Genomic DNA, 25,508 nt, shown 5'->3' with positions numbered 1-25,508 from the left:
GTTTATGTGCCTTTTAGTATTATGTGAAAATCACACTCAGAACATGCCTTTTTCTATTATTAGACTTTTTTTTTTCTTATCTGGTTTTGGCCTTGTGCTACAAAGATATGGTAAAAATCTGTTTTTATTGAATTATAGATAATGCTTAGAAAATTTCATCCTAAAGTAACTAAGATTAAATAGTACTAAAATTAGAAATTCTTCTTTGCTTTCTCTATTCACTGGGCCAATCTTAACTAGACAAATTTACTCCAAATTATTTTGAGCCATTATTTGAATTTTCATTATTTGAAAATTTCAGGGAAAGCTGCATTGTCAACTTAATGGCCTTCATATAAGGCAGTTGGTCTTAAATACCTTATCAGAAGACTTTGAGAGATTTGATGAGTGTTGGGAAAGTGAACAACAGGGAATACAAGCAAATCTTTAACCCAGGTGTAGAGTCTCTCTGAGGTATTGCAGGACCTTTCCAAAAATTAATTTGAAATATCCAGAACAATGATTGAGACTATTGAAAAAAATGTACTTCAAATGGAATTCTGCGTAATGTTTTCTGGGGGACCACATTCACTGAAAATTGTCCGTGGGAAATGACTCTCTCAGAGGAATATAGTTTGAGGACTGGATTTTAAAAGTAAATATTGTTTTGGGAGCAGTTAACATAGGAAGCGATTATTGTGTCTGTTTCTCAGTAATGGGTTAAAGTTTATTATGTGCTGAGGTCTTTTCACTTAGAAAGTTATGTTCCTATGTTAACAATAGGCAATATAGGGAAATCAGTTCGTTCTTTGTGCTCTGCTAAATAATCAATCAACAAACATATTTTGAGCACCTATCGGAAGTAAGGGCTTGTAGTAGGTCAGGAGAAGAGGTTTCAAAGGAGAATTACATAGTTTCTATTCTTCTTTGACATGTAATTGAGTTGGGGAGAAAGACATGAAAAGTTAACAGCACAGTCAGTATTGGCACCATAAAGCTGAGTACCAAAGGAGGAAATTCAAAGAAGGAAGTCTTTGTGGAACTGAATGGTTAGGGCATGCTCTGTGGAGGAGGTGGGCCTGACATAGGCTGAAGGTTAGGCAATCTTTTCAGAAAATAGAGGGAAACGGTACGAACAGTATGAACAGAATGAGGCTAGCTGCCATATTTGAGCACCTTCTCTGCGTGAGACATTCTTTCCAGAAAAGAACCATAGTGCTACACAATTAGGGAACAGGCTTGTGTGGCAGGAACCACCATCCTCTTGATAGAGATGAGGAAGCTGAAGCTCAGAGAGGTTAACCTACTTGCCTAAATTCACACAGCCTGGTGAGCAGCCAAAGTGAATTGAGGCCAGGTCTCTTCTCACTTCAAAACCAGCATTCTCTTTCCCCTTTATGATTCTGCTGAGAATGAATGTGGTATAGTTATGATACAGTCATTTTAAAACTTCACCCATAGAATTGACAGGGCTCAAGAAGGTATAAATTTGAGTTAAAAGGCTGGCAAGTACATTTCATTCTTTTGCTTTGACATTGGATTACAAATGGCATAGAGTTTTACACCTGTTTGTAATCTTTGCTTCTTAGGTTTATGAGCCTCCTGTCTTCAGCAGATATGGTAAGGGCATGCAGTAGTGTGACCCATTATAACATTGCATTTGGGCCATCTGGGATCCAATCAGAGGAAGCTTTGCGAAGATAATGTGCTTTCACACCAATAACATAATGCCATAAAATTTTCACCAAGAAATGATAGGCATAGCTCCAGAACACATGCTAAATTTATTTATCATCTTCATATGGTCATTTTATGCTTTCATGTTGCATCATTTTCACACACCAGTCTGTACTCTCTGTCATTATGTGGCATAGCCTAATGACTTAAAAAAGGTAAAGTATTAATTGAAGACTGGTTCTCTTGGAGCTTGTCACTTGCTAAAAAATTCCTCTCTTCATAGAGGTATTTTGAACATATACCAAATAAAATTATATATTGTTTAGAGAAGGAAGATGGAAGAATTGTATGCCATTGCTTTTGACCTCAGAGGAAAGCTCTCTTATTAGGAAATATTTATTGAGTGTACTTGTCCATGTGCCACCTCTCATGCTTTATCCACCTATCAGAGGATAAAGAAGTGAGTAAGATACGCCCTGTTCTCAGGGTAGTTTCCAGTGTAGTGATGGAAATATTCACAAGTAATGTACGGGCAAAACAAAGTGGGCACGGAAGAGCCAAGAATAGGCTGCTTGTGGGCAGAGTGTGGAATTTGCCTAAAACCAACCAGTAGACACCTTAACTCTTTGTATACTTTGTATATTGGAGAAAAGACAAAAATCAAATCATAATTTGTTAAAATTACATGATTCAGTACTTAAGCTATTTATCTTTCTGTTTAAGTATTTGATAAATAAGCATGACCCAAATGTAGGGTGATTCTAGACCAGAGAGAAGAGATTAATTTGTTTCAGATGTTGACACTTCTGTAGAAAGATGGGGACATAATTCACCTGAAGCTTCTTCGTACTAACTCCCTGATTAGGAGATGAAAACACTCAGTATTGACAGTCAGGTTTCAGTGGCTGCAACTTTTGTGTTAACAGAAAAGAAAAATCCATAAAAGAGAGGTGTGCTGTATTTAACTTTAGTGACAAAAGGTTTTAGATAACGCTCACGAAGCTCTTTTTCCTCCAGCTTTTCTTTGTTTGCAGGAAATAAAGCTGTATTTTGTAGGCTAGTTTCCAAACTTTCAAATGGTGAAAGTGCAACTGTGCATATTCTATAAGACCCCATTCAGCTGTGAAGTGTTTGTTCCTTGTTTCCAGGATTTATTCTGCATTCTAGGTTGGAAAACTCAGAATTTTTATTGTATGGCTTGCCATTCTTCATTTGCAATCATAAGCATTTATTTAAAGCCCACTGCATAAAAACCTTCACGATAAGATTTTTGGCTGAAATTTTCAGGAGAAATTAGAGATATAGGTCCTCTTTTCTGAAGTTTATGGCCCAAAGGAAAAGATCCATTCATCTTGAAATAATGAAAACAAAACAAGAACTACAAAAGACCATACCATCAGCGATCATAATAATTATAAAAATAGCTTCTTACTTGGTAGGCACTTATTCTTTTACTTACGTGACCATACTTAGTTCTTACACAGCGCTGTGAGATTTATGCATTGCTGGCCCTGACTCTGGTTCACAGGTGAGAAAATGGAGGCTCAGCAAGGTTAAGGTCAGGTGATTTGCTCAAGGGTCATGTAGCAAGGTACTGTGAGTGCTGAGCTCTCAGCCCAGTTTTGCTGTTTGTTTGTCTGCCTGTTTGTTTCCATCAGGATGGCATGACTTAAGTCAACAAACCCAGCAATGTAGACTTGAGGCTCAGTCCAGGTTAGTTCTGGAAAGACTTAGTAAAGGAGGCAGGATGTGAAAGGCAGGTTTTGAAGCATTGTGGTCATAAAACAGCAGAGACGGGGGAGTGGACTTCGAAGTTTCCCCGGCTTGGAGAGGAGGGGCAGTATCGAATGGCCTAATCTGCCTGTGTGGTTTGCTCGGTATTAGTTCTACCCACACCTAATACCCTCTGCCCCAGCGCTCGCCAAGATCAGCAAAATCTACTTTTAGACTCAAAATCACTACCACCTGTGAAGTTTCTGGTGTCACTTCTGAATGACATAGCATTCTGCCAATTGCTTCATTGGATGGCTTTAAGTGGCACAGTTTAAGAAGTGTCTTGAGCCATAAAAGAGTGTTGCAAATGCTCTTATAATTTATTCAGCTGCATTATTGAAGGCATTAGGGTAATTCAGTTCATTTCTCTCATCATTAAAAAATAGAAATCTGTTGCCAACATGAAAATAATCAAACGTGTCATTGAGAATTGACATACACTTGGAGATTTCTGATGAACTTTTCTCACTTCCCCCAAGTCCTAGCAGAGTAATTAGAGCATGTCTGTGTGTGTGTGATGTGCACACATATGTGTGTTATATCCATATGTACATGTGTATTCCATAAAGGACTATGAAGTAGTCCATAAGTTATAGCTGAAAAAGGAACAAAATAAATATATGAAACTAAGGGACGCATTCACCAATAAGGTTAGTGTATAAGTTTGCTCTGAAATATTATATTAATATCATTTTGTAGTTCTTTGCACTGATTACAAGTAGGACTTGTGAAAATATAGTATGTCAGTGACAAAACAAAAGATATTCTGACATACATGTGTAAATCTAAATTTATTATTACTCTCTAATAGTTATTAGGCTTGAGATCAAACAGTTGATAGATATCATTATTAAGAATCTTAACTGTGTCTTAATGAATTGATTTCTATTGCTTTTTTTTCCTACTGTTGTTAAACTTTATCCTATTCACACAGTAACAGTTTTCTGTTTGTAAATGACCTGACATTAATGGATTTGAAAAATATTTTCCCTTTTGTGTACCAAGAATTCTCAGGCGTATTTTTTTAAAGATGAATATTCTATGCTAATGTACTAATTTTTTGTTAAGAAAATTAGCACCTATGTTTCATTGCAATAGTTCTGTGATAAATGAAGTGTAATTAAACATGTAGATTCTGCAACATTCACTTAAATATTAATTTGGGTTCTTTTATATTCTAGGCACTGTGCTAGGCATTGAATACATAATGGTTAACATAAAGAGATGCAATTATAAAAGTGCAATTATAAAATTGAGACATCTCTCAAATTTCAGATTGGCCATTGCAGAAATAATGACATATCATTATAGTTCCCATTGCCACAGAATTTAAATACTCTTTTCATTAATTAAAAAAGTATTATTTGTAGATGTCAGTAAATATTTATTTTAAAGCCTCTATCAGTATTAGGTTTACTATGTATAAGTAAAGTATTCTATTTTCGTGTAAGAAAAGTACCATTTTATGCTTAGAATCACTGCTTTACAAATAAGCAAGAGAACTAGCATTACAAGGTAATGCAGAAAGAGAAAACTCAATTTTGAGTGGCCGTACAATATTGTAAAGTTTAAAAGGTTAGGCTAGTACAGTATGCTCCAGTTTTGCCACTCAGTATCATGCAGAATGCTGTGACAGCCAGGGCTGATACAGCTGAAAATATATGCAGCCTTGGACGCCTTGTAAGTTTCAAAAGGTCATTTTGGCATCATAGTAGAAACACTAATTCACAGGGAAGGTCAAACTGGACAGCTAGGCAAGAAGATAGGTTGCTGAACCCAACAGTTGTAGATTTTAGAATAATTGTCCACTATGCTAACTGGGTATCTGAATTCGATGTGGCCATCTTTCATTGAAATATTTATAGAGGAACAATCTTTACTTGATGGTTGGATTCTAATATGTCTCTTCTCTTCTGAAACTTTTAAGTGTTTCATCTACAACCTTACCTGGTACCAGGACAAATGTTAATATAATTTTATTTATGTGTGATGTATGCTCCATCAGAAAAGGATGTTGGTTGGCTTGCAACAGTAAGTGCACATATAAAACAGGACTGTGAAAAAGAGACATAACAAGTCAGTTAGAAGGAAAAGAGACGGAACAAGTACTTGAGATGAAATTGAGAACTAAATTTCTCAGCTTTCTGGAAACCAAAGCAAAGGCTTTAGGAAGTAGAAAAATCCCAAGTTTATTTATTAAGATTTCTTTGTATCCCATATACAGTCTTATTCTTAGCCCTTAGGGTATTTAGTTAAACATTCTGACTCTGTCCTTGAGTGAAATCTTGGAATGGATGAATTCCAATTAATTAAGAAGTGAAGGCTGGAATCTTCAGTCTGGCCTTCAAGGCCCTTACTGATTTGGTTCCAGCCCCAGATTATCTCCTGCCAGCCCCGTTGCACATGGGTGATCCACACAGACCAATTCCCCCAGTGTTCATGTTTTGTGCTTTTCCCTCTCCTTGCCTTTGTTCTCTGTATTCCTACAGTCTGGAGTGCCACTCCTTTTTGTCTCCAACCAAGTGAAACCCATCCGTCCAGGCCTATTTTAGATGTCTTATCCATCAAGAAACCACCCCTGACCTCTCTCTTTTAGTCACCAAGCTTTATTGTTATCTGTGCTGTGTACTTCCCACCTTCTCTCTTATGTGCAGTTATTTGTATATTTTATGTCCCCTGATTAAGCAGTAAATTCTTCAAAGCTGCATCCATGTATTCCCCCTATGTCTAGGCTACATACATAACATCAATAAACTGCTAATGTAATCAATGCATGTGTACTATGTTATCTAAGTATTGTTTACCTTTAATGAATATATTTATTCATTTAATAAGTTTATTGTTGGGCTTCCCTGGTGGCGCAGAAAGTTTATTGTTGTGTGTTGAATGTATTTGGATTTCTTTAAAGGAAACATTTTTCTTCCCCTAGGATAGTAGAGAAGAAAGAAAGAGAACTAAAAAAGTCAAGAGCACAATTAGAGGAGTAGCACTTGCAGTTTTTGTCAAAGGAGATAATTTTGAGGCAGTGGAACTGAGATTGTCATTTTTTTATTGTTTTGACTTTGGGTTTTCTTATCAGAAAGCAGCTTAACATTTACCATTTTTTTGTTTTTGGTGCCATAAGGTAACTAATATATTAGAGAACAGGTTTGTTACACGTAAAAGAAAAATACCAGCGGTACCATTTCAAACCCTCTGTGCTTTCTCTCTAGCATACTTTTCTATGGCTTTAACAGCCGTCAAAAAATCTATCTGCCTCTACGTGGCTTAGAAGTGTTTCAGACAGTTATTCCATCTCCTTCACTGCTTTTCAAACACTGTTTTAGTGGCTGATATAGATCAGTCTTACTGTAAGCATACTTGCTTAGCATATATTCAGTTGTATGCGTTTAGAGCAGCCTTCCTTGCTCCTTATGTAGAAGGTTTCTGCTGGTAGAAATCTACGCTCCTCGAAAGCTCTGAAGAAAATGTAGCCTCTTGCTCAGAAAGCAGACAAATAAAAATAAAATCATGCTCAAGCACCTCTTCCTCTACAATTAATCTTTACATCAGTTACTATTTAGAACCCAGTAATGTATGAATTACTAGATTAAAACCAGTTAACAATCCTAGAAGAAACTAATAGACCTGGAGTGTATAATTCTCACATTTCTAAGTGTACGTTATTAGTGTCCAGTATATACCCCATGGACATACCAGGACAAGAACATCCATCTCTCAGCTGTGTGAAGAGGCCATCTTATCTCCCTCAGGATCTGTACACAGGGCTTTCTCTTTCACTTACCTCTCAGAGCAAACCACAAGGGGTGTAGTCGTGGCTGCTGCACCATACTCCACTCTACCCCCAATCTCTCTGTTTCTTGGCTTCTGTTGTATTTAAGGCCCTTTCTACAAAGTTTGGTGTTAAAGTACTAGCATGTGTTGCGAATGAAATTTTAAATTTGGAATCAGAAGACCTGATTTTGGGTCCTGATTCTTCCATTTAATTAGCTTAGGAGACTTTGGCGAGCCAGTCACTTACCCGTGCAAGCCTTAATTTATTTGTTCACAAATGGGCGAGATAATATAACCATCTCTTAGAGTCCTGAGGAGCAAATGGCAAAATTCAGATGAAAGTAAATTGTATACCAATATATCAAATATTATTTGCTATTGTTGCATAATCATAGAATGTATGAGTTCTGGGGGAAAAGTAAATTTTTCTTGGGGGGAAAGTAAATTTTTCTAAGAGGCTCCTCCAGTAGAAACTTTTTATTACAGAACAAGATGAACCCCTTGCAGGTTTTATATATAAATCAAAAGGAAATGTAGCACAAGCCAACTTCCCAAAAAGTTTGTCTCTTCACGGGTTTTTAATGAAGATGCATAGTTTATATAGTTTTATCCAAAATAAAGTGGTTCTTCCTGGAAGAAGATTAAAGCATTATTTAAGTCTTTTTTCCCCCTATTAAATTTAATACGAAGGTTTTACTTGAATTTAAATAAAAAGCTAGGTTTTAGTTATGTATGAAGAACATGATTTGACTAATTCCTATGCAAAGTTTTTCCTTATTCTTTGGATACACATACAGACACAAACCCACAAACACACATACATGCATATCTACACTCCCATACATACATTAATCCTTACTTCATATCTTATCCCTACTATTAACAACTTATTTTATCTTATTGTAGTGATTGAATAGGTGCTTAATTGTTTTTTCATCTTTTTGCAAAGTAATTTTACTACATAAATTATTCTTATTATAAATAAGAATGATGTGGAGGGGCATGTATGGTGCCTGATTTAAAATAATATTTTAAAAAACGAATATAACAGAACTTCATATACATTTTGCAGGTATGTCTATTTTCTAAAGTAGTTAATGGAATATAATCAAAAAGCATGTCACCAAATCTCATCTTAACCATTTTTTTTGACTTTTTATTTTATTTTTTTCACACACACACACACACACACACACACTGTTTTATTTTTACAAGAGATATATAAACTGACACCAAGCATTGTAAATGGATGACCACAACGAAAGCAACAATGCCAAATCTCAAATAAGCCATCTTTTGGGAAATCATTGGGTAGAAATGCAGTAAACAGTCTCTCGTGGAAGTAGTAGTTTAGCTTTAGTTGATTATGGTTGCCAAAATTTAATGAGATTAAGGATAACCTGGGAAGTTTGCTTAAAATGTAGATTACTGGTCTTTATCCTCTGTAGGTCTAGGGTAGGTCCCAGGAATATGTTTTTTTTTTTTTTCTGTTCTTTGCTACATTTATTTGTTGAGACAAATGTCTGTTCTTAGCCTTTTTTTTAAAGGCTCTGTTAACATGTAATTGACACACGGTAAACTGCATATACTTCCATCAACATCATATGCACTGTGATTTGCCATGGAAAGCAGGTCATTGCTTTTTAAGTGCATATGATGCTGGTGGAAAAACATAAAAGATTTCATCACTGTCTCATTAGGAGGGTGTAGTCCACTTTTCAGATTTCCTCATGGGTTACAGCTTTTCCAGAATGCACAGAACCTTATGGGCAATTAAAATACTTAAGAAAGGGATGTTCTTTTTTCTATTTAGCAAAGGAACCAAACCTCAAGTTGCCATGTTAGTTTGTTCATAGTGTGCTCAGTATGTGTGCTCTTTTGGAAAGTACAAAATCCTAGGAATAGAATCTTGCTCTTATCTCCTGAGAAGTGAGACTTTATTTATACTCTGACAACATGGTAAAAGCACATTGTCAAAAAGAGAATAAAAGCATTAGAAATGCCCACACTTAAGTCTTTTGCAAATCCAGTTTGAGGTTCTTCTTTATTCCGTGAACTGTTACTTAATAAGCGAGAAAGAGTTTGAGGAGGGTAAAGTGAGAGGAGAGTGTTTTATTTTCTAACGGGAGGTATGTCCACTGGCAAAATCATACAAAAGTGTATACCTATCTCGGTTCTTTAGACTGGAAGTGCATGCCACTCCAGGAGAATGCTCCACTCCACGGCAAGAGGAGCCCCGGCCTCAGGAGAAATAACCACACAGGGAAATGTGTTTGGGCCTACATGAGTTCACCAGAGTTCTATTGTGCCTTAGCTAGTTTGATAACGCATTGCATTATTTATAGCACTTGTCAGAAACCATTTCCTTTAGTCAATTAGTGTCTAAAAAAGGAGGGGGGAAGCAGGATATTTTCTGACATTTGTAGAAATGATGTGTAAAAAAAAGCATTCCCTTCATCATATGACATTGCGCTGTCAGAGATTTTCCTAATATAACATGCCCTGCAGACTCTGTTAACTACACATTTTGTTGTTATTAATAAGAAAAGAATAGTAACCTGTATATTGTGCATTTTGATACTCTGTCAACTGAAACATTTATTCAGACTTCCAGCCCCCTGTTGTTTGGCAAATAATTGCAAAATATAAATTTTGTAATTGTTTTAGCAACTAGATTGTTTATTTTGAAATAACAGGAGTTGAACAACTGATTTTACAAATGTTTCCATTGATTAACTGCCATGTAAGTGCTAACAGTTGAAAATATTTTGCAAAACAGAAATGAAAGGCTTTAAGTTCTATTTATGGGAAGAAAGACATGTACCTTTAACCTGTTCCTACAATAGAAATATACAATCTAGATTTAAGGATAGTATCTTTTTTAGGTCTAGCATAGATTTAATAAATATAGAAAAGCATGTTATTAATTGTTGGTAGAAGCAGGTATTAATAAATGTTTTCTTGGAAGAAGTTTGCTGTTCTAGTTCAAAGTTAATATATGCATATACTTTATGTTCTAAGTGCTTATGTTATTAATACCACTCAAATGGAAGCATAGTTTTGTATTTATAATTGCAGCGTTGCTTAAAGTAATGAAAAACTGGCATCAATTTAGGTGACCACTGGTAAAGACATGGACATATAGTAAAGTAATACACAGTTGTTAAAAAGTATTTATGTTGATCTATTTCTATTGATAAAGAAAGATCATTAACATATATTGTAGAAAGCAAGCCTCAGAATAATATGCTTTAGTATGTTTCCATCACTTTGGTAAAAGTGGTGAACTGTGTATGTTGTATCTGTAGATGTGTGTATGTGTATGAGAAATGCATGGAAAAAAGGACTAGACACACCATACTAATAATAGTGGTTACCTTTGGGTTTAGAGGGGGTCTGATTTGGCAATGGAAGGATGGAGAATTCTCAGTAAAACCCTTCTGTATGGTTTAAATTTATTACAGTGAAAATGCATTCATTTAGCAACGTCTAAACCCCTCCCCAAAATAGAAAGAAAAAATACATGGAGTTAATGTACATGATTCATATAAATTGCTTGCTAGAGATTTCTGTTCATCATTTGAATTTATATTTTACTATCTCTTCCATTATTATTTAGTAGTATCTATGTAGGTAATAGCCTTATCGTTTATACCCATACTTCTCAATCACAAAACAAGGGAGAACCATAGTTAAGAGTGCAAATTGTTCATTCTTTGATTTGAAATAATTCAGGTTACTGTAGTCACTGGAGATGTGAAAGTCTAAGTGTAGAGGAGAAAAACTCAAAATTTAAATAAACAGTATTTAGTTCAACTTTTAATTTGCTCCTGAGGCTTTACATTTCAAATCTGAGAATACTTTATTTTCACCGTCTAATCACCACATGGTAGGTTTTTCCTTTGTTTTATTTTACATCTTTTTCTGAATGTGAGCTCCATGAGACGTGCGTTTCCATGTATGTCTGCAAAAGTTCCTGTGAATGAAAGAGTCAGAGATTCTAGATCTGCATTGTCCTTTGATGCTCATATAATGAGATTTCAGTTCTTAAGTATGTTTTGTGGCACAAAAGTGTGGTAAATGATTTATGTATAAATATAAATTTAGTTATCGGGGAGCCCAATTACCTTTTTATCCAGTTAATCTTATATTTTCAAGACGTGCAGAGTCTCTCAGTGTGTTTTTCGTTTTTGTAAGTTAAGCCTCGTAATTAATAAATATTGAGGTAGGCACAAACAAAATGTGCCTCCCTTTTGTCACTGTGGAGCTGCTTTTTGAAATTTTAGTCTTCTGCAAAATACATTCTGAAGCACTGGCTTATTCTATAGCAGTTGCAATAATATTAGCATAATTTGTTTTGTTCAGCATCTGAGACCTAGTTTAGTATATTTGTTAGGAACGTTCCCCAAAAGGTACTTCAGCTACAATGAAGTGAAAATGAGTTATTAATGCATGTCTTTGTTTTATAACATATCTTCCTCTTTTTTTAAACTAGGGAAAAACAGCTAGGTCTTGACTCACTATTAGGGAAAACGTAATTCTTATTTGCATGTGAGTGTATGTGAATTTGTGGGGTTTTTTTTAGAAAAGCTCAAGTCAAACTGAGATTCTAATATTTTATTTTTATTAGGAATAAATTCAGTTGACATTGGTATATTATTAAAAGTATGTTTGAGTGTATTTGTTAAAAAGGTAATCTTTAAGGTCAAATATATAAATCAATAGAAATATCCCTAGGATTGAAACGTTAAACTGTGTGGTACCTTTGTGGCTTGAGTATTTGTAAAGTTTGCAATAAGAGATACATTTGTGAAGTGATGGGGACTTTTACTGATTAAATGGAAAGGAGGAATTATGTATGTATTGTGTTTTGTCATGAGAAGTCCAATAATTCATTTAATTAGGATGCATTCAATCCTATATTCATATTTGATATCATTCATTATATTCTGAAGAATAATTATTTTAGATCTCTTTAACTATAAACATAGATTTTACATATTTTTCTCATAATGATTAATAATTAAGCAACAGATTTTGGGCAGTCTTCTATAGAAATAAGCCAATAAGATTTCCCAGGTTGAGGTTACTAGGTTAGGTTTTAAATCAGACATCTGGAAATTCAAGGTTTATCTGCTAAGATCAAGCTTTTGTGCTCACATATAGTTGATGGTAACGAGGGCTATTGCTACAATAAAATTTTAGAAATTCGGGAAAGTGTGACAACTATGATTATTTTGTTCTAACAGAGATATGCTTTATATTTTGGTCAGAATTTTTTGTTTTGTTTTTGTCACTTCTTTACATATCGATTTTATAATTTCGCTCGATTGAACCTACTCAAATGGAAAACAGGCATAGGTTAATTATGGAGAAGCTCTTAATGACCACTGGTTGTTGTGGGAATGATTCTGCCTTGGAAGGAAAGTTGGAACAGTGGGGCAAAGAGGTACACATGCAGCAGATTTCACTGATGTACAGGGTGCCGTGGGAATATTTCCTCAAGTCTCTCGTTAATCAACTTTATACTTATTTTTGAGTTGTACAGTAATGTTATTAGGGAAGCATGGATGAATTTGCTACCATTCCTCAATCAATGAAGATAATATTTAAACATGTTTTAGGTGGAGGTACCACCAACCTCAGTAAGAAGCTAGGTGATATTGTTCAGAAGATATAAAGATGGAAAATTAAAGCTAAGATTTTGGCCCCTAGTTACTGTGCCAAATAAACTATAACTCATTTAAGTAAACTTTAAAATCAAAGTCCCTAATCATGGCATTGCCATGGGAATAACAGTATCACGATGTATTACATTCCATTTAACATTCACAGTTTTATCATGCTTATTTCACACTGGTAGATTCCAGATGGGTTAATGTACCATTCTTCCTGAAAACTGCCAGAATGGTTAGATTTGGTTTTTCTATCTTTTAGCTCTTTGAGCACATATCAGCATTGTTAATTTTATTGTAGTCTTGTGTTCTGACTTCCTAATTATTATTTTGAAATATTAAATGACATGGACAGATCAGAAATGACTACCTAAGCCTAACAAGATAACAACTTCTTTGGGTAATATATAGAATAAATAAAACAGTAAATAGGATTAGTATTTCATCTTGAAGAATGATAAAGTAACATTCGTAGTGTTATTAGACTTTCTCATGGAATAGAGGGAAATGTTAAAAGACTGCCTGTTTGAATATCATCAGAAAAAAAGGCAAATTTTCCCTTCTTTTGCCAGAATTGAAGACTGATTCTGTCAGAAATTCACAGATAATTATTTACATGTTTTAAATTTGCAGAGCCACGTGTAACTGTTTCAAATTATTCCGTGGATTAAAAAAAAAAAAACTTCCATCAACTTCACAATGAAGGAGGTGTATAAATATGGTTCTATGTTAACTTCACTACCTTGTGCTCTTTCCAAAGAGTGGCGTTTGCCGGTGGTTTCATTCAGTTATAAAGGTGGCATCTCAGTGTTTTAAACTGTGGCTCATAAGCAGATAGTGAAATAGGTACATAGTATTATGCCAAATACTAACAACTGTTGTGAAGAAGAATAAAGCAGGATAAGGGGCTGGTGTTGAGAGGAACAGAAGGTTTGGATACTTTTGACAGTGGGCGGGAAAAGCTTCTAAGAAGATAACTTTGCTGTAGGGACTGGAAGAAGGCACAGTTAGGAACAAAACTAGTGGCTCAGTCTACAAAATGCAGTGAGTCGTTCTGATATTTATCTTATGTCTTTTTTTTTTTTACGTCTTTATTGGAGTATAATTGCTTTACAATGGTGTGTTAGTTTCTGCTTTATAACAAAGTGAATCAGTTATACATATACATATGTTCCCATATCTCTTCCCTCTTGAGTCTCCCTCCCTCCCACCCTCCCTATCCCACCCCTCTAGGTGGTCACAAAGCACCGAGCTGATCTCCCTGTGCTATGCGGCTGCTTCCCACTAGCTATCTATCTACCTTACGTTTGGTAGTGTATATATACCCATGCCACTCTCTCACTTTGTCCCAGCTTACCCTTCCCCCTCCCCATATCCTCAAGTCCATGCTCTAGTAGGTCTGTGTCTTTATTCCTGTCTTACCCCTAGGTTCTTCATGACATTTTTTTCCCCCTAAATTCCATATATATGTGTTAGCATACAGTATTTGTCTCTCTCTTTCTGACTTACTTCACTCTGTATGACAGACTCTAGGTCTATCCACCTCATTACAAATAGCTCAATTTCGTTTCTTTTTATGGCAGAGTAATATTCCATTGTATATATGTGCCACATCTTCTTTACCCATTCATCCGATGACGGACACTTAGGTTGTTTCCATCTCCGGGCTATTGTAAATAGAGCTGCAATGAACATTTTGGTACATGACTCTTTTTGAATTATGGTTTTCTCAGGGTATATGCCCAGTAGTGGGATTGCTGGGTCATATGGTAGTTCTGTTTGTAGTTTTTTAAGGATTCTTATGTCTTTTAAGTTTTAAAATTTTGCCTGATATAGGAATCAATTCAAAATTAACTTTTTAATCATTGTCTGAGTAGAGGCTTCATGTTTCATTTTGTCTTAAATGTAAATACTTAAGGGACAAGAGTCATTTTCTAATTTGAGTACAGTTTAGTTAGTTGCTTTTGGAATTCAAATCTTTAGCAATAGTGCATCACCTAACCAACACTCCTTCAATATCCTTCAATAAGAGACCACTTGATGATTAGGTAATCAAACCTATCAGAATTCTAAAGGAATGCTTTGATAGACCTTCGATTACTTATTTGAGTTGGTAAACATAATCTTACTTTCCTTGCTAGCAGCTTGTCACCCAAAACACAGTGCAGAGCGTCAGACCAGTAGGCCACGTTGCCCATCGCTGTGCCATTCCAGGGGATTTGTGGTTGAAAGTTATCTTTTTTTCTCAGCAGTGTTTCTAAAACTTCAGTCATTTGCATATCTCCTTCATGATTTTTACCAATATATTTACTTAGTCTTATTCTTTAAATTCTTTTTATTATACTTTAGCCTCTTCCTAAGTTATGATGTACACAGGCTTGACAAACTTGTTTTAGCATTCCGATGCATCTATTAGAATTACGTTGTTTCTGCATCACTTAAAATCGCCATGGGTGCTACCAGTAGTGTGCTTACCCCCTCACTGAGAAACACTGATCTCAGCTTTTTGTTATACGGAGTTGAATACTGCTGAAGATTGCATTAACCCATTCAGACCACAGTTTTTCCCACATAATAAATAACTTTGTTACCCTATTTAGTACCTTAGTGATTAGAGAAAGAACTATACAGCCTCCAGAAATGCTTAGTTAGTTGTTTGTTTACTGAAATCTCTGTTAATATTTGGGACAAGCCACGAGCAAAATTGTACTGTGAGCTAACTTAGTTTACTAAAGTAATGCGTTGCTAATTATGGACTTGTCGACACCAGTGAGCCAGGGGGAAAAGTTAACTGTTTTGGACGACGAGCTTCTCCTTGTCAGCTCCAAACATACACAGCGAAGTTGGCCATCTTTTCCAGTTAGATTGAAACTTGTCTTAGTAAGTAAAAAAACCTCAAATAATTACTAAGTTAACTTCCTCAATATGTAACTTATTTCAAAATCAAAAGTTATGAAAAAGTCCCCCAAGTTCCCAGATAACTACTCTGGCTTGTAATAGAACCAATCTGCCTATATTTGATTAGTAAACATATATGACTAAGAAATTTAACCTTGCTTATAGAGGCCATCCAGTTCTCCAAAACAGAATTTTAGTCTTATACCTTGTAAGTGTCTGTTTATCCTTTACTGCAGAATCCATGCAACCCTTAAATAGATATTTATATGAAGCCATCCACTGTTACTTTAATGCTAATATATATCAATTGCTGATTGCTGTAAGAGTAATTGTTTGTAATTCCCCGTGGTTTTTTTTTTTTAAACTTTATCCTGTTTTTGGTTTCTTTTCCTCTATCTTTACATTTTCTTCTTTTCCTTTCTATTTACCTCCTCTTATCTTAAAGTAGAAAATACATGTGAATTCTGATATCACTCAAGGAGAGATTGGTCTCGGTTCTTGGGAAGAATATGCCTGTCTGTATGTAGAACATGTCCCATGATAGGAAGAGCACTACAGTTTAGTGTTTGGAATTTGATCAACAGGTAAAAGAGGGCTTGTTGTTATGCAGGTTTTTAAAAGTTTGATTCTCACTGAAAAACGGTTGTATTCCCAATCATTTCTTTTGTTTGTTTTTGTTCAGGGAGGTTTATTATAATATGTTGAAATATTGGTCAAAAATTTACCTCGGAAGCAATTTACCTATTAGTAAATATCTTTTTTTTTTTTTTTTTTGCGGTACGCGGGCCTCTCACTGTTGTGGCCTCACCCATTGTGGAGCACAGGCTCTGGACGCGCAGGCTCAGCGGCCATGGCTTACGGGCCTAGCCGCTCCGCGGCATGTGGGATCTTCCCGGACCGGGGCACGAACCCACGTCCCCTGCATCGGCAGGCAGACTCTCAACCACTGCGCCACCAGGGAAGCCCAGTAAATATCTTTACAGTAGAAGTATTTCTTTCAGTAATTATTTACAAACAACACATATTTTTAGAGTAAATATGTTTGCAAGAATTCCTGCAATCTGAACAATACCCATACACTTTTAAACATTGTCTCTATCTGTAGAACAAAAATCCATTGCCATTTGAAGTATTGACCCGAATCCTATAAAATCTTAATTTATCAAAGCACTCAGTTATGAAGATTTCTAGTCTCCTCTGAAATTCTTACGTTTCAATAAAGAAAAAGAAAAAGGTTACAAGACAGTATTCTGATATCAGCAATTTAGTCAAACCAATTTTTAGGATAAAGTTTGAGTTTGTTACTCCCAGTGCCCTGTATCAAAGGCTGGAACACACATTATCAGGTGCAGCTGGACTATTTCATAAAAGTCGGGGTCCTATCTGGTTGCTCACTTGTCCATGCCTGGCTAATTTTAAATATTTTGATTATCGTCCTTGCCTAATACATTTTATAATAGTATTTTCAGCTTACAAATACTTATCTATAATTCTTTCAGTGATACTTTTTGATGTAAATAGGATTTCTCTGCTACAGAAAATACAAATAATCAGGACACCCATTTATAAGCATTTAAGTAATTAAAGTATATTTTGTACTTGAGTGGAACTAAACCTGTAACATTGTAGAAAGGAAAAATAATCAACCCTAGAAATTAATTTTGTAGTTGTATTTAGACATAACCAGCAAGCAGTGAAGATATTTCTAATGGTACCATTGTCTGTCCTCATGTTGTTTAGATCCCATAGATCATGATGAAATTTTCCTCGGAACTGGACACACATTCTCACAAACATGTTTATTCCTAGTAGGTTGAATAAAACCTATTCTTTTAGTAAACACTTTAAGAACATCTGTTATATTCCAGGGACTGGGTTAAAAAAAAATGGTAATACACTCTATTGTCATGGAGTTTATAACCTTGGGGGCAAAAGTACCAAGAGCTACAAAGTACTGAGAATATTCTGAAAGGGAATAATGTTTATCAGAGTTGGCCCAGCCTTCTACGGAAGGTGATATTTGAAGAGCAGTTTAAACAAGGAGAAGGGATTTGCCGAGTTGAAGGGGTGAAGAAGTATGTGTCAAACCAAACAAAGGGTTAGCATGTAACAAGTCCCAGGAGCTCACAACGGTATGACATATGCCAAGAACCTCGGCAGTTCCTCACAGCTCCTCTCTCCCAGGGAGGATAGAGGTGCAGCGCTGGGAGAAACCAAAAAGATAAAATGTGTCAACTCAAGACAAGGAGAAGGGGGCAAGAAAGAAGGAGTTGTACCGGCCGTTAGAGGTCAAGTAATGACAAGGGACTATGCGTACGTAGTCTTTGGATTTGGCTTGGTTGGGGGCGTTGACGACTGTCGCTGAGCACTAAAGTAATAGTTAGGGAGGTTACACTGATACAGATTCAAGCGTGAATGGAGGAGAAGCAGGAAAATAGCACGTGTAGATGACTCTTCAGACATTTGTTTGGGAAGCATGGATTACGAGCATTAGGGAGAGGTGGTGTGTAACTAGGCAAGGTCCCCTTCTTCCTGCTGTGCCCCCCCTTCCAGTTTAGAGCTTCTTCAGCACTTTGAGGGCTAAGAGAAGGAATTGCAGGAAAGGCAGGTGTTCCTATATAGAGGGAGTTTAGAGGGAAAGAAGTCTCGAGAAGGAGCCAGTCAAGGTGGCAGCTTAACCTTGGGCAGGAGAAGGGAAAGCTCCTGGGAGACTGAGAAGAAAGATTACAGAAAGATAGTTTAAAGATGGGTGGTGGGAAGGTGAGAGAGAGTCCATGCCTGGGGGCCACTATTTTTACTATGAAATATTTGTGACATATGAGGTCATCTACTGTTGGTAGTGAGAGCAACATGTAGGAGGAGGGACTTGAGAGGAATGAAGTTTTAGAAGAGCTGGAGTGTGAGAGGGAGCTGTCCAGGGCCAGGGGGAGGATTCCTAGACAGTGGGAGATCTGAGTGACCCTAGAATATAGAAATTTATAGAGGCAATGAGGAGTGTGTGTGTGTGTTTTCAGGTGTGTGTTCACATTTGTTTATATGGGTGTGTTCCGGCATGTGTTTGTGTATTTATGTGCTGTAAAGTGAATTCCAGTTCGCATGTAGAAATCAATCATTTAATTTGCCACGGTTTATGGCGCTCCATCAGTTTTCCATCCCTAAGCCAGGCACTTAGGGTTACTGAGATGAGTAAGATTGTTTCTGTCCTTGGGAACGTTAGGCTAGTGGGTCAGTCATGTACGCAAATAAAACACTGTATAGGGGAGCAGAGGTAATTGGGAGGAGACAGTGTTAATATATGGGTGGGTGGAGACGGAGGAAGTGACATCCTGAAAGCTTCTTGGAAGAAGTGACATGTTAGCCAGCTTCTAAAGGAGGTAAGGGTTGCAGGTGAAGCTCTTGAAGATTCCAGAAAGACAAAAGAGATGTTGACCACAGATGTGGTACCTATGCAAGGCATGAAGAAGTTGAGAAATTTTGAATGCAGAGTAAACATTAAGGAAGGTGGATGAATCTTAAGAGTTTGTGACCAAGTTTACAGAACCAGGAAATAGGACCGGAAAATTTCTTAAAAACAAAAATATTTCTGGAGCATCAGTATGAGTTTTTTTTTTTCTTTTTAAATCTTTCCAAAAGTTGTAGTCTTACTACAATATTTTCTAAACCTAGTATCTGGGAGTTTTAAAAAAATTAATGTTAAGAATGACAGTATTAGTTCTAAAAGAAATTTAAAAAATTTCGGCTAGATATCCATGGTTTATATATATGTATGTGTATATATATATTCATATTCATATTCTGTATTCTAATTTCCACATTAGAAATATACTATACGCTAGTTGGCCATTTTTGGCCCTTGAAGAAGTGTAACCTAACAGTATTTATTATACTGTGTCATTGCTCTTTAGAGTGTGAAACTTTTAGAGTTATTAAAGCCTTGTTTTCTTTGGTATCTTTCAAAATGGGGGAAAGAAGTGTATGCTTTTGGTAACTACTGAGCATTTTCTGAAAGTTTTTCCATCTAGATTGAAAGAGAAAGTAAGTTGTTAAAAGCAAAAATGCCCCACTGTAGGAGCAGTCAGAGTTAATAGATCGTTAGGCAATAGGGGATCCCCCAGCTCCCACCCTCCAGCTTCATTCGTACCTCTGAAGTGCATCATGTTGCCCAAATCAAATTGTTCACTTAATATTTCATGTTTCTGCGATGGACTCACTTTCTCCCTTGAGGTTCACTTCAGATTTGCCAGCCACACTGACAACACTGCACTCCTTATTTTCCCCACATGACCTCAACTTCTGCTTAAAAAATGTTAGAATAAAGGATGCTTTTGTTCGTATCTCGCCTCCCTGTGATATATTGACAAAGTGTCTGCCGGCTGAATGGAATAGTTTTACAGTATGAGTGCTGCTTTCAGTGGAGGGGCAGGACTTGGGCTGTAGAAGGAAGTGAATTGGATAGGTCAGGAGAATGTACCATTTGTAAACACCCCTTTCCTTTTTTATTCACGTGTCAGGACAGCAGGAGCAGGCTGTTCAGTGCCCGTGCCTGCGCAGAGCCGGAGGGAGAGCAGCTTGGAAGTCAGCTGTAGTTTTTAAACCTTGCTTTTTATTTCCTGATAATGATCTTCAAGTGCTTGGACTTGTTTGAGAAGCTGTTTTGAAACTAACATGGTTTAGTCCACTAACTGCATGTTGGGTAAATTCAAAACCCACATGCTCGTCCTCTTGCAGTGGAATAAGTCACATCTGATGGACATTTTCTGTGCTTATAGCATAGTAATGAACATCTGACAGGCGCGACCTTTCATAAGACAACCCACACTATTGGCTTTCTGCCCAGAATATTGCTGCAACACTATCTGTGATTGGTTATCTCTCTATCATGCATTGCTTCACAAGGGGAAACGGCCCCTTTTTTTAATAAATCTACGATGGCTGGCTGCAGTATGCCTCACTGTAAGTATTGTGTGTGTGTGTGTGTGTGTGTGTGTGTGAGAGAGAGAGAGAGAGAGAGTGTGTGTGTGTGTGTGTGTGTGTGTGAGTGTGTGAGAAAGGGAGAGAGAGAGGCTGACTTGAATACTACTTAGTCTGGTAGCACATGGCAAGGTTGTGATACTGTAGGACATCAGTGAAGAGCTACTTAGTAAATCTTAACCTATCTCTTTTTTCTACAGGTTGGTACTAAGAAGTGCCTTTCCTGACGTCTCTGCTGCTTGGAACCGCTTCTAGAGCAGTCTCTGCTTTTGCCTTGCTTGCTGCCAGCTAGACTGTGACGACAGCACATCCACCCTCCACCTCTAGCCCAGACACCCCCATTTCTACTTATAATCAAGAGAAAAGCTCTAAGTATCTGGCATTGCCCTAGGCTGCTTTAGTTTTAAAAGAAAAGTTTGCTGAAAAAGTAAGATATCTTCTGCCAGGAAATCAAGGAGGAAAAAAAAAATCATTTTCTCGATTTTGCTCTAAACTGCTGCATCTGTCTATGCCAAACTAATCAATACCGATTGCATCACCAAACTCCATTGCAAATTCAGCTGTGAGGAGATTCCCTTTCAGACAACTTTGCTGAAAGCAGCTTGGAAATTCGGTGTCAAAGGGTCTGCCACGTTTTCATGCTTGCATTTTGGGCTCCAAATTGGCACTGGGAAGGGGTTACTGAGAGCACAAGGCTGATTCGAGGCCCTCCTTTTAAACGTTCATCTACTTACGATCCTAGTATTTCTCTAAAAACCAAAACCTCTTTGAATTAACAGTTTCATGCTGTGAATTTCTAGTGGGAGATCTTTTCCTTGATATCGACAACACAATTTTCCATGTACTTTTAAAGCAGGGAGTGGGGGAAAAGTATTTTGGAGGAGACATTTTCATCATCATTTTACAGTTTTATCAGTTCAGTTTTTTCTTTTTTTTGGTTGTTACTGTTTTTTTTTTGGGGGGGGGGGTTGGGTTTGTTGGTTTCACTGAAAATTTTAACTACCTGTAAAATCTAAACATGGCTGTTAGTGTCACACCAATTCGGGACACAAAATGGCTAACACTGGAAGTATGTAGAGAGTTCCAAAGGGGGACTTGCTCACGGCCAGACACGGAATGTAAATTTGCACATCCTTCGAAAAGCTGCCAAGTTGAAAATGGACGAGTAATCGCCTGCTTTGATTCATTGAAAGTGAGTAAATATTATATTATTTTAAGGATATGCAATAATTGAATAAAGGGGATGTGGATATACAGTCCACTGAGTTTGGAATTATGGATTGCTGTGTTAATAGTTTTAGTTATACGGTGTGTTCTTGATGATGTTGAGGTGGGGGACTTTACTGAGAAGCAGTAGAACCAAGTCTGGCCAAACTTTCTTTGTTACGAATAACTTTCTCCGTCCTTTAATGCTGTGATTTTTTTTTTTTCTAGAGCAGAAGGTGTCAGGCTACTTTTTACTTAATAGTAGCTAAGTCAGTGCCTATCTATAGGAATAGTAAATGTAGATACACGTGTGTGTTAGCATGTGCATAGATGATATACAAGGCCATGGCACTAGCTGGATGGGGATGATTTGTTTTTGCTTGTTTGAAAACGTGCTGTACCGTTGTAAAAGTATAGCAGATTCTGTCAGCTAAACTTGGATAGACTTTTTATATTAATGTTTTGACATTGTGGAGTTCCTTTTTGTTGTATGAGCATATTATTTTAAGGCCAGAAGCAATGTATTTTGTGGAAAACATAACTAGAAGTAAGGTTCTGGGCTGCTGCCACAGTACCCTATCAGAGGCATAAACTTTGTTGAATGTGACTTTTATAATTCAGTAGAAACGCTTGAGTAGTATTATTAATTGGATTTTTTAATTCTAAAATTCTAATGTGAAGTAACTTAGCAGTTTATTTTCTGTTACCTCCTGATTATTATGTTTTTATTTGTAACAGTCTCAGCTAGGGGTGTTAAAAGTTAGCTTTTGTGGGCACCGTAATACCAACAAGTTCACTTTAGTATATTTCGACATTCAGAAATGTCACTGGGTTCGTATTTCAGGTATCAAGTTTGAAAGTGGGTCTTTTAAAAGATAGCATACATGTCTTAATTTTGATGTGCAAGGTCGACTAGAAGTGTGAAGATTCCCGGGTACTTTCTACATACTTGGTTTAATGAACTGCCTTTGAATATTAATGTGCTGGTTTAATTCACTCTTTGAACCTTGGAGAGGGGCGTCGCTGTTTTTTCAACATATATAGAAAAGTGAAGGTTTCATAGATCCATTTTGTCTTTTGCAAAAAGAAAAAAATGGTGCTACAGTAACCTTTCTTTAATACCATAGGGGTGAATTAACTGAAATAGTTAACATGTAAGTTAACTCATAACTCACCCCAATGTTATGAGTTAACTTGTGAGTTAACTATTTCAGTAAATTGCTTCTTGGTCCAGTGTGTGCAGCTCACTTTGCTAAAGTTTCACCAAAGACTCAAGGATATTATCTTCAAAGTAGAATATAAAAAAAGGTATTAGTAACAACAAAGATACCTTATAACGTTAGATTGTTCTTAGTGTCACAGTGCTAAAGATCAAAAAACAGAAGTTATAAATTACCACTGGGCCTTTTTTTCCCTTTTCTTTGAAAGGCATCGATGAAGGGCACAGTGGTTGCACCTTGTGAACGTGTCTTCCTGAATTCCTGCCAACTGAATTTAGGTGTGATTAGAGACTGGGACCCATAAAATGAGGGGCAAAGGGCTAATTACACTTGTCTGTAACCAGCTGTGTCCATAAGTAGCCCTGTTTTGACCCAATTACTAGTTAATCCAATTTTTAATCCCACAGACAGTTGATGGTGCACTGGTAGCTGTAAAATGAAGGACCTTGAACTTGGCTGTGACACTGAGTGGTTTCACAGAAGACCTGCTTTCACAGCATTTGGAAACATTGTGAAACATTAAAATTCAGTTGCTATTTTTCCATCTCAAAATATTTTTTTAGTTGCTGCTCACTTGTGGCCATGGAACAGTCCCCCTTTGAGTAAAGCAGCAGCATTGCTTAATGACATGCTGTGTGGTTAACAGGATTCAACTGCCACATCAACATCAAGGACTTTTTTTTAATAACAAATAATTTCAAGATTTTAAGTTTACTTTTGAAATCAGCTTGTTGTAGCAGCTAATCAATGCAAACGTTGTCCATATTCTTTGTCTTTCTAAGAGAAACAAATTTAATTTATAGTGTCTAAAATGTGGTAAGATATTTTGATTTAAATAACAGGGAAAAAATAAACACAAATTTATTTCTGGTGAAGCTTCATCCCCAGAACAACAGCTCCTTAAATGTTAGGGAACTATGTTAAGAAGTAATTTAAAAAAATTTGAATGTGTAATTAAGTATTCATGTTTCAAAAAGCCATGTTTCATATATATGTGTGTGTGTTTGTAACTAACACATGTGATTCTTTATAGAGTATTTAGAATCCCACCTTTTAGATAGTAGTCTTCCTGTGTTCAATTTTGTGGCTAAAATAGATCAAAAACATATTTTAAAACAGTTAAAGTAATTCTATGACTCATGCCTGAAGTTCTGAAATTTGGGAGCATTATGAGGTTTCCATGCCAGTAACCGCTAGATCATTTGTATTGTTTCAGAGAGTAAACGGAAGGAATTTAGAAAACTTGTAATATCCTGACTTCTTTAATAAAATGTGTTCTATATATTGCTACAATCCATAGTCCAGCCTTTTGTGAGTTCTTGAGCCCTGAGATGGAGGTAGACTGTGTAATCTACTATTTTTAGCAAGTTAGGAAAGCAAAGCAAATACTCTCTGAGAGGACCCTGGGAAATGGCTGTACCCTTCAGCTGTGCTGTTTCAGACTTTGGCCAGGCTCCCAGGTGACTTAGGTTTATAGCAGACTTCTACATAGAGGCGGAGAATTCATTTCATTAAAAACAGAAGTCAAACAGTTCAAGAAAGTATTTATGTAAAAGAAATCAATTGGCATACTAAAGGAAATAGGAAGAAAAATCAGCTGATAGTCTTTTAGTTGCATATAGGTGATTTTAAAGTTTAAATAATTAACTTAGATGCATTTACTACGGGAAAACCTAGAATTCTGCATCACAGTAAATGTGTTGCTAAGTAAAATGAGAATATATAATAATGAGGAATATACGTACATATGAATATACTGAAATAGAATGATGGCAGTAAGAAAGAACAAAAGATGTAATAATGACTTATCATTTATAAATTAAACAATATTTTAAGCACTTAATTTTTCTCCCTTAATTTTGCTTTTGCACTTGCAGTCTTAATTTCCAACAGTCTAAGAGTATATTCATACTGAGAATTAAATTGCTCACAGATTATAGATTTGAGTGTTTTATTACTTCAGAAATACTGAACATTAGAAAAGTGTTTTATTTAATGCTGGAGAGGATTTTTTTTTCTTATGGCTTATGAAAGGGATACCCAAAGAGAAAAATATCAAAAGAAAAATGTCAACACTATAAGATGCTATTAGAATATTATGTTTCAGGAGTGATGATTCAAAGAGTCGTTAATGGCAAGTGACCTATTTTCTTCAGTAATCATCTCTTAACTAAAATTAAGTAGTTGATATAAAGAAAGCCTACAGGCTGTATTTGAATGTGATGCCAGGTTATTTATATTATCAAAAAATAAGCTTTCATCTTGTGATCAGCAGAAAGAGACTTGCTTATTGAATTCTTCTTTTTCAAATATCCATTTATTTTTCAGGTGCTCT

The 25,508-nt window shown here is 36.2% G+C and overlaps 1 protein-coding gene across 20 annotated transcripts in view; it reads left to right on the top strand.

Moving 5' to 3' along the window:
• Window positions 1-25,508, top strand: part of MBNL1 (muscleblind like splicing regulator 1) — a 201,911-nt gene that overhangs the window by 34,216 nt on the left and 142,187 nt on the right. For 13 of the 20 annotated variants that reach the window (XM_027092761.1, XM_027092774.1, XM_027092771.1 and 10 more), the window contains exon 2: window positions 20,948-21,939. The exons of 3 other annotated variants lie outside the window; for them this stretch is intronic. In XM_027092761.1, the coding sequence (XP_026948562.1) occupies window positions 21,766-21,939 (174 nt within the window). In that variant the 5' untranslated portion in view covers window positions 20,948-21,765. Of the gene's footprint in view, window positions 1-20,184; window positions 20,730-20,947; window positions 21,940-25,508 lie in introns of those variants that run through there. 4 more of the 20 variants (XM_027092772.1, XM_027092776.1, XM_027092760.1 and 1 more) reach the window with 3 other exon arrangements.

Source organism: Aethalodelphis obliquidens, unplaced genomic scaffold (genome assembly GCF_003676395.1).
Source record: "Aethalodelphis obliquidens isolate GAN/ISIS:26980383/991018 unplaced genomic scaffold, ASM367639v1 scaffold81, whole genome shotgun sequence".
NCBI classification, from domain to species: Eukaryota; Metazoa; Chordata; class Mammalia; order Artiodactyla; family Delphinidae; genus Aethalodelphis; species Aethalodelphis obliquidens.
This window is presented reverse-complemented; position numbering and strand designations above follow the sequence as displayed.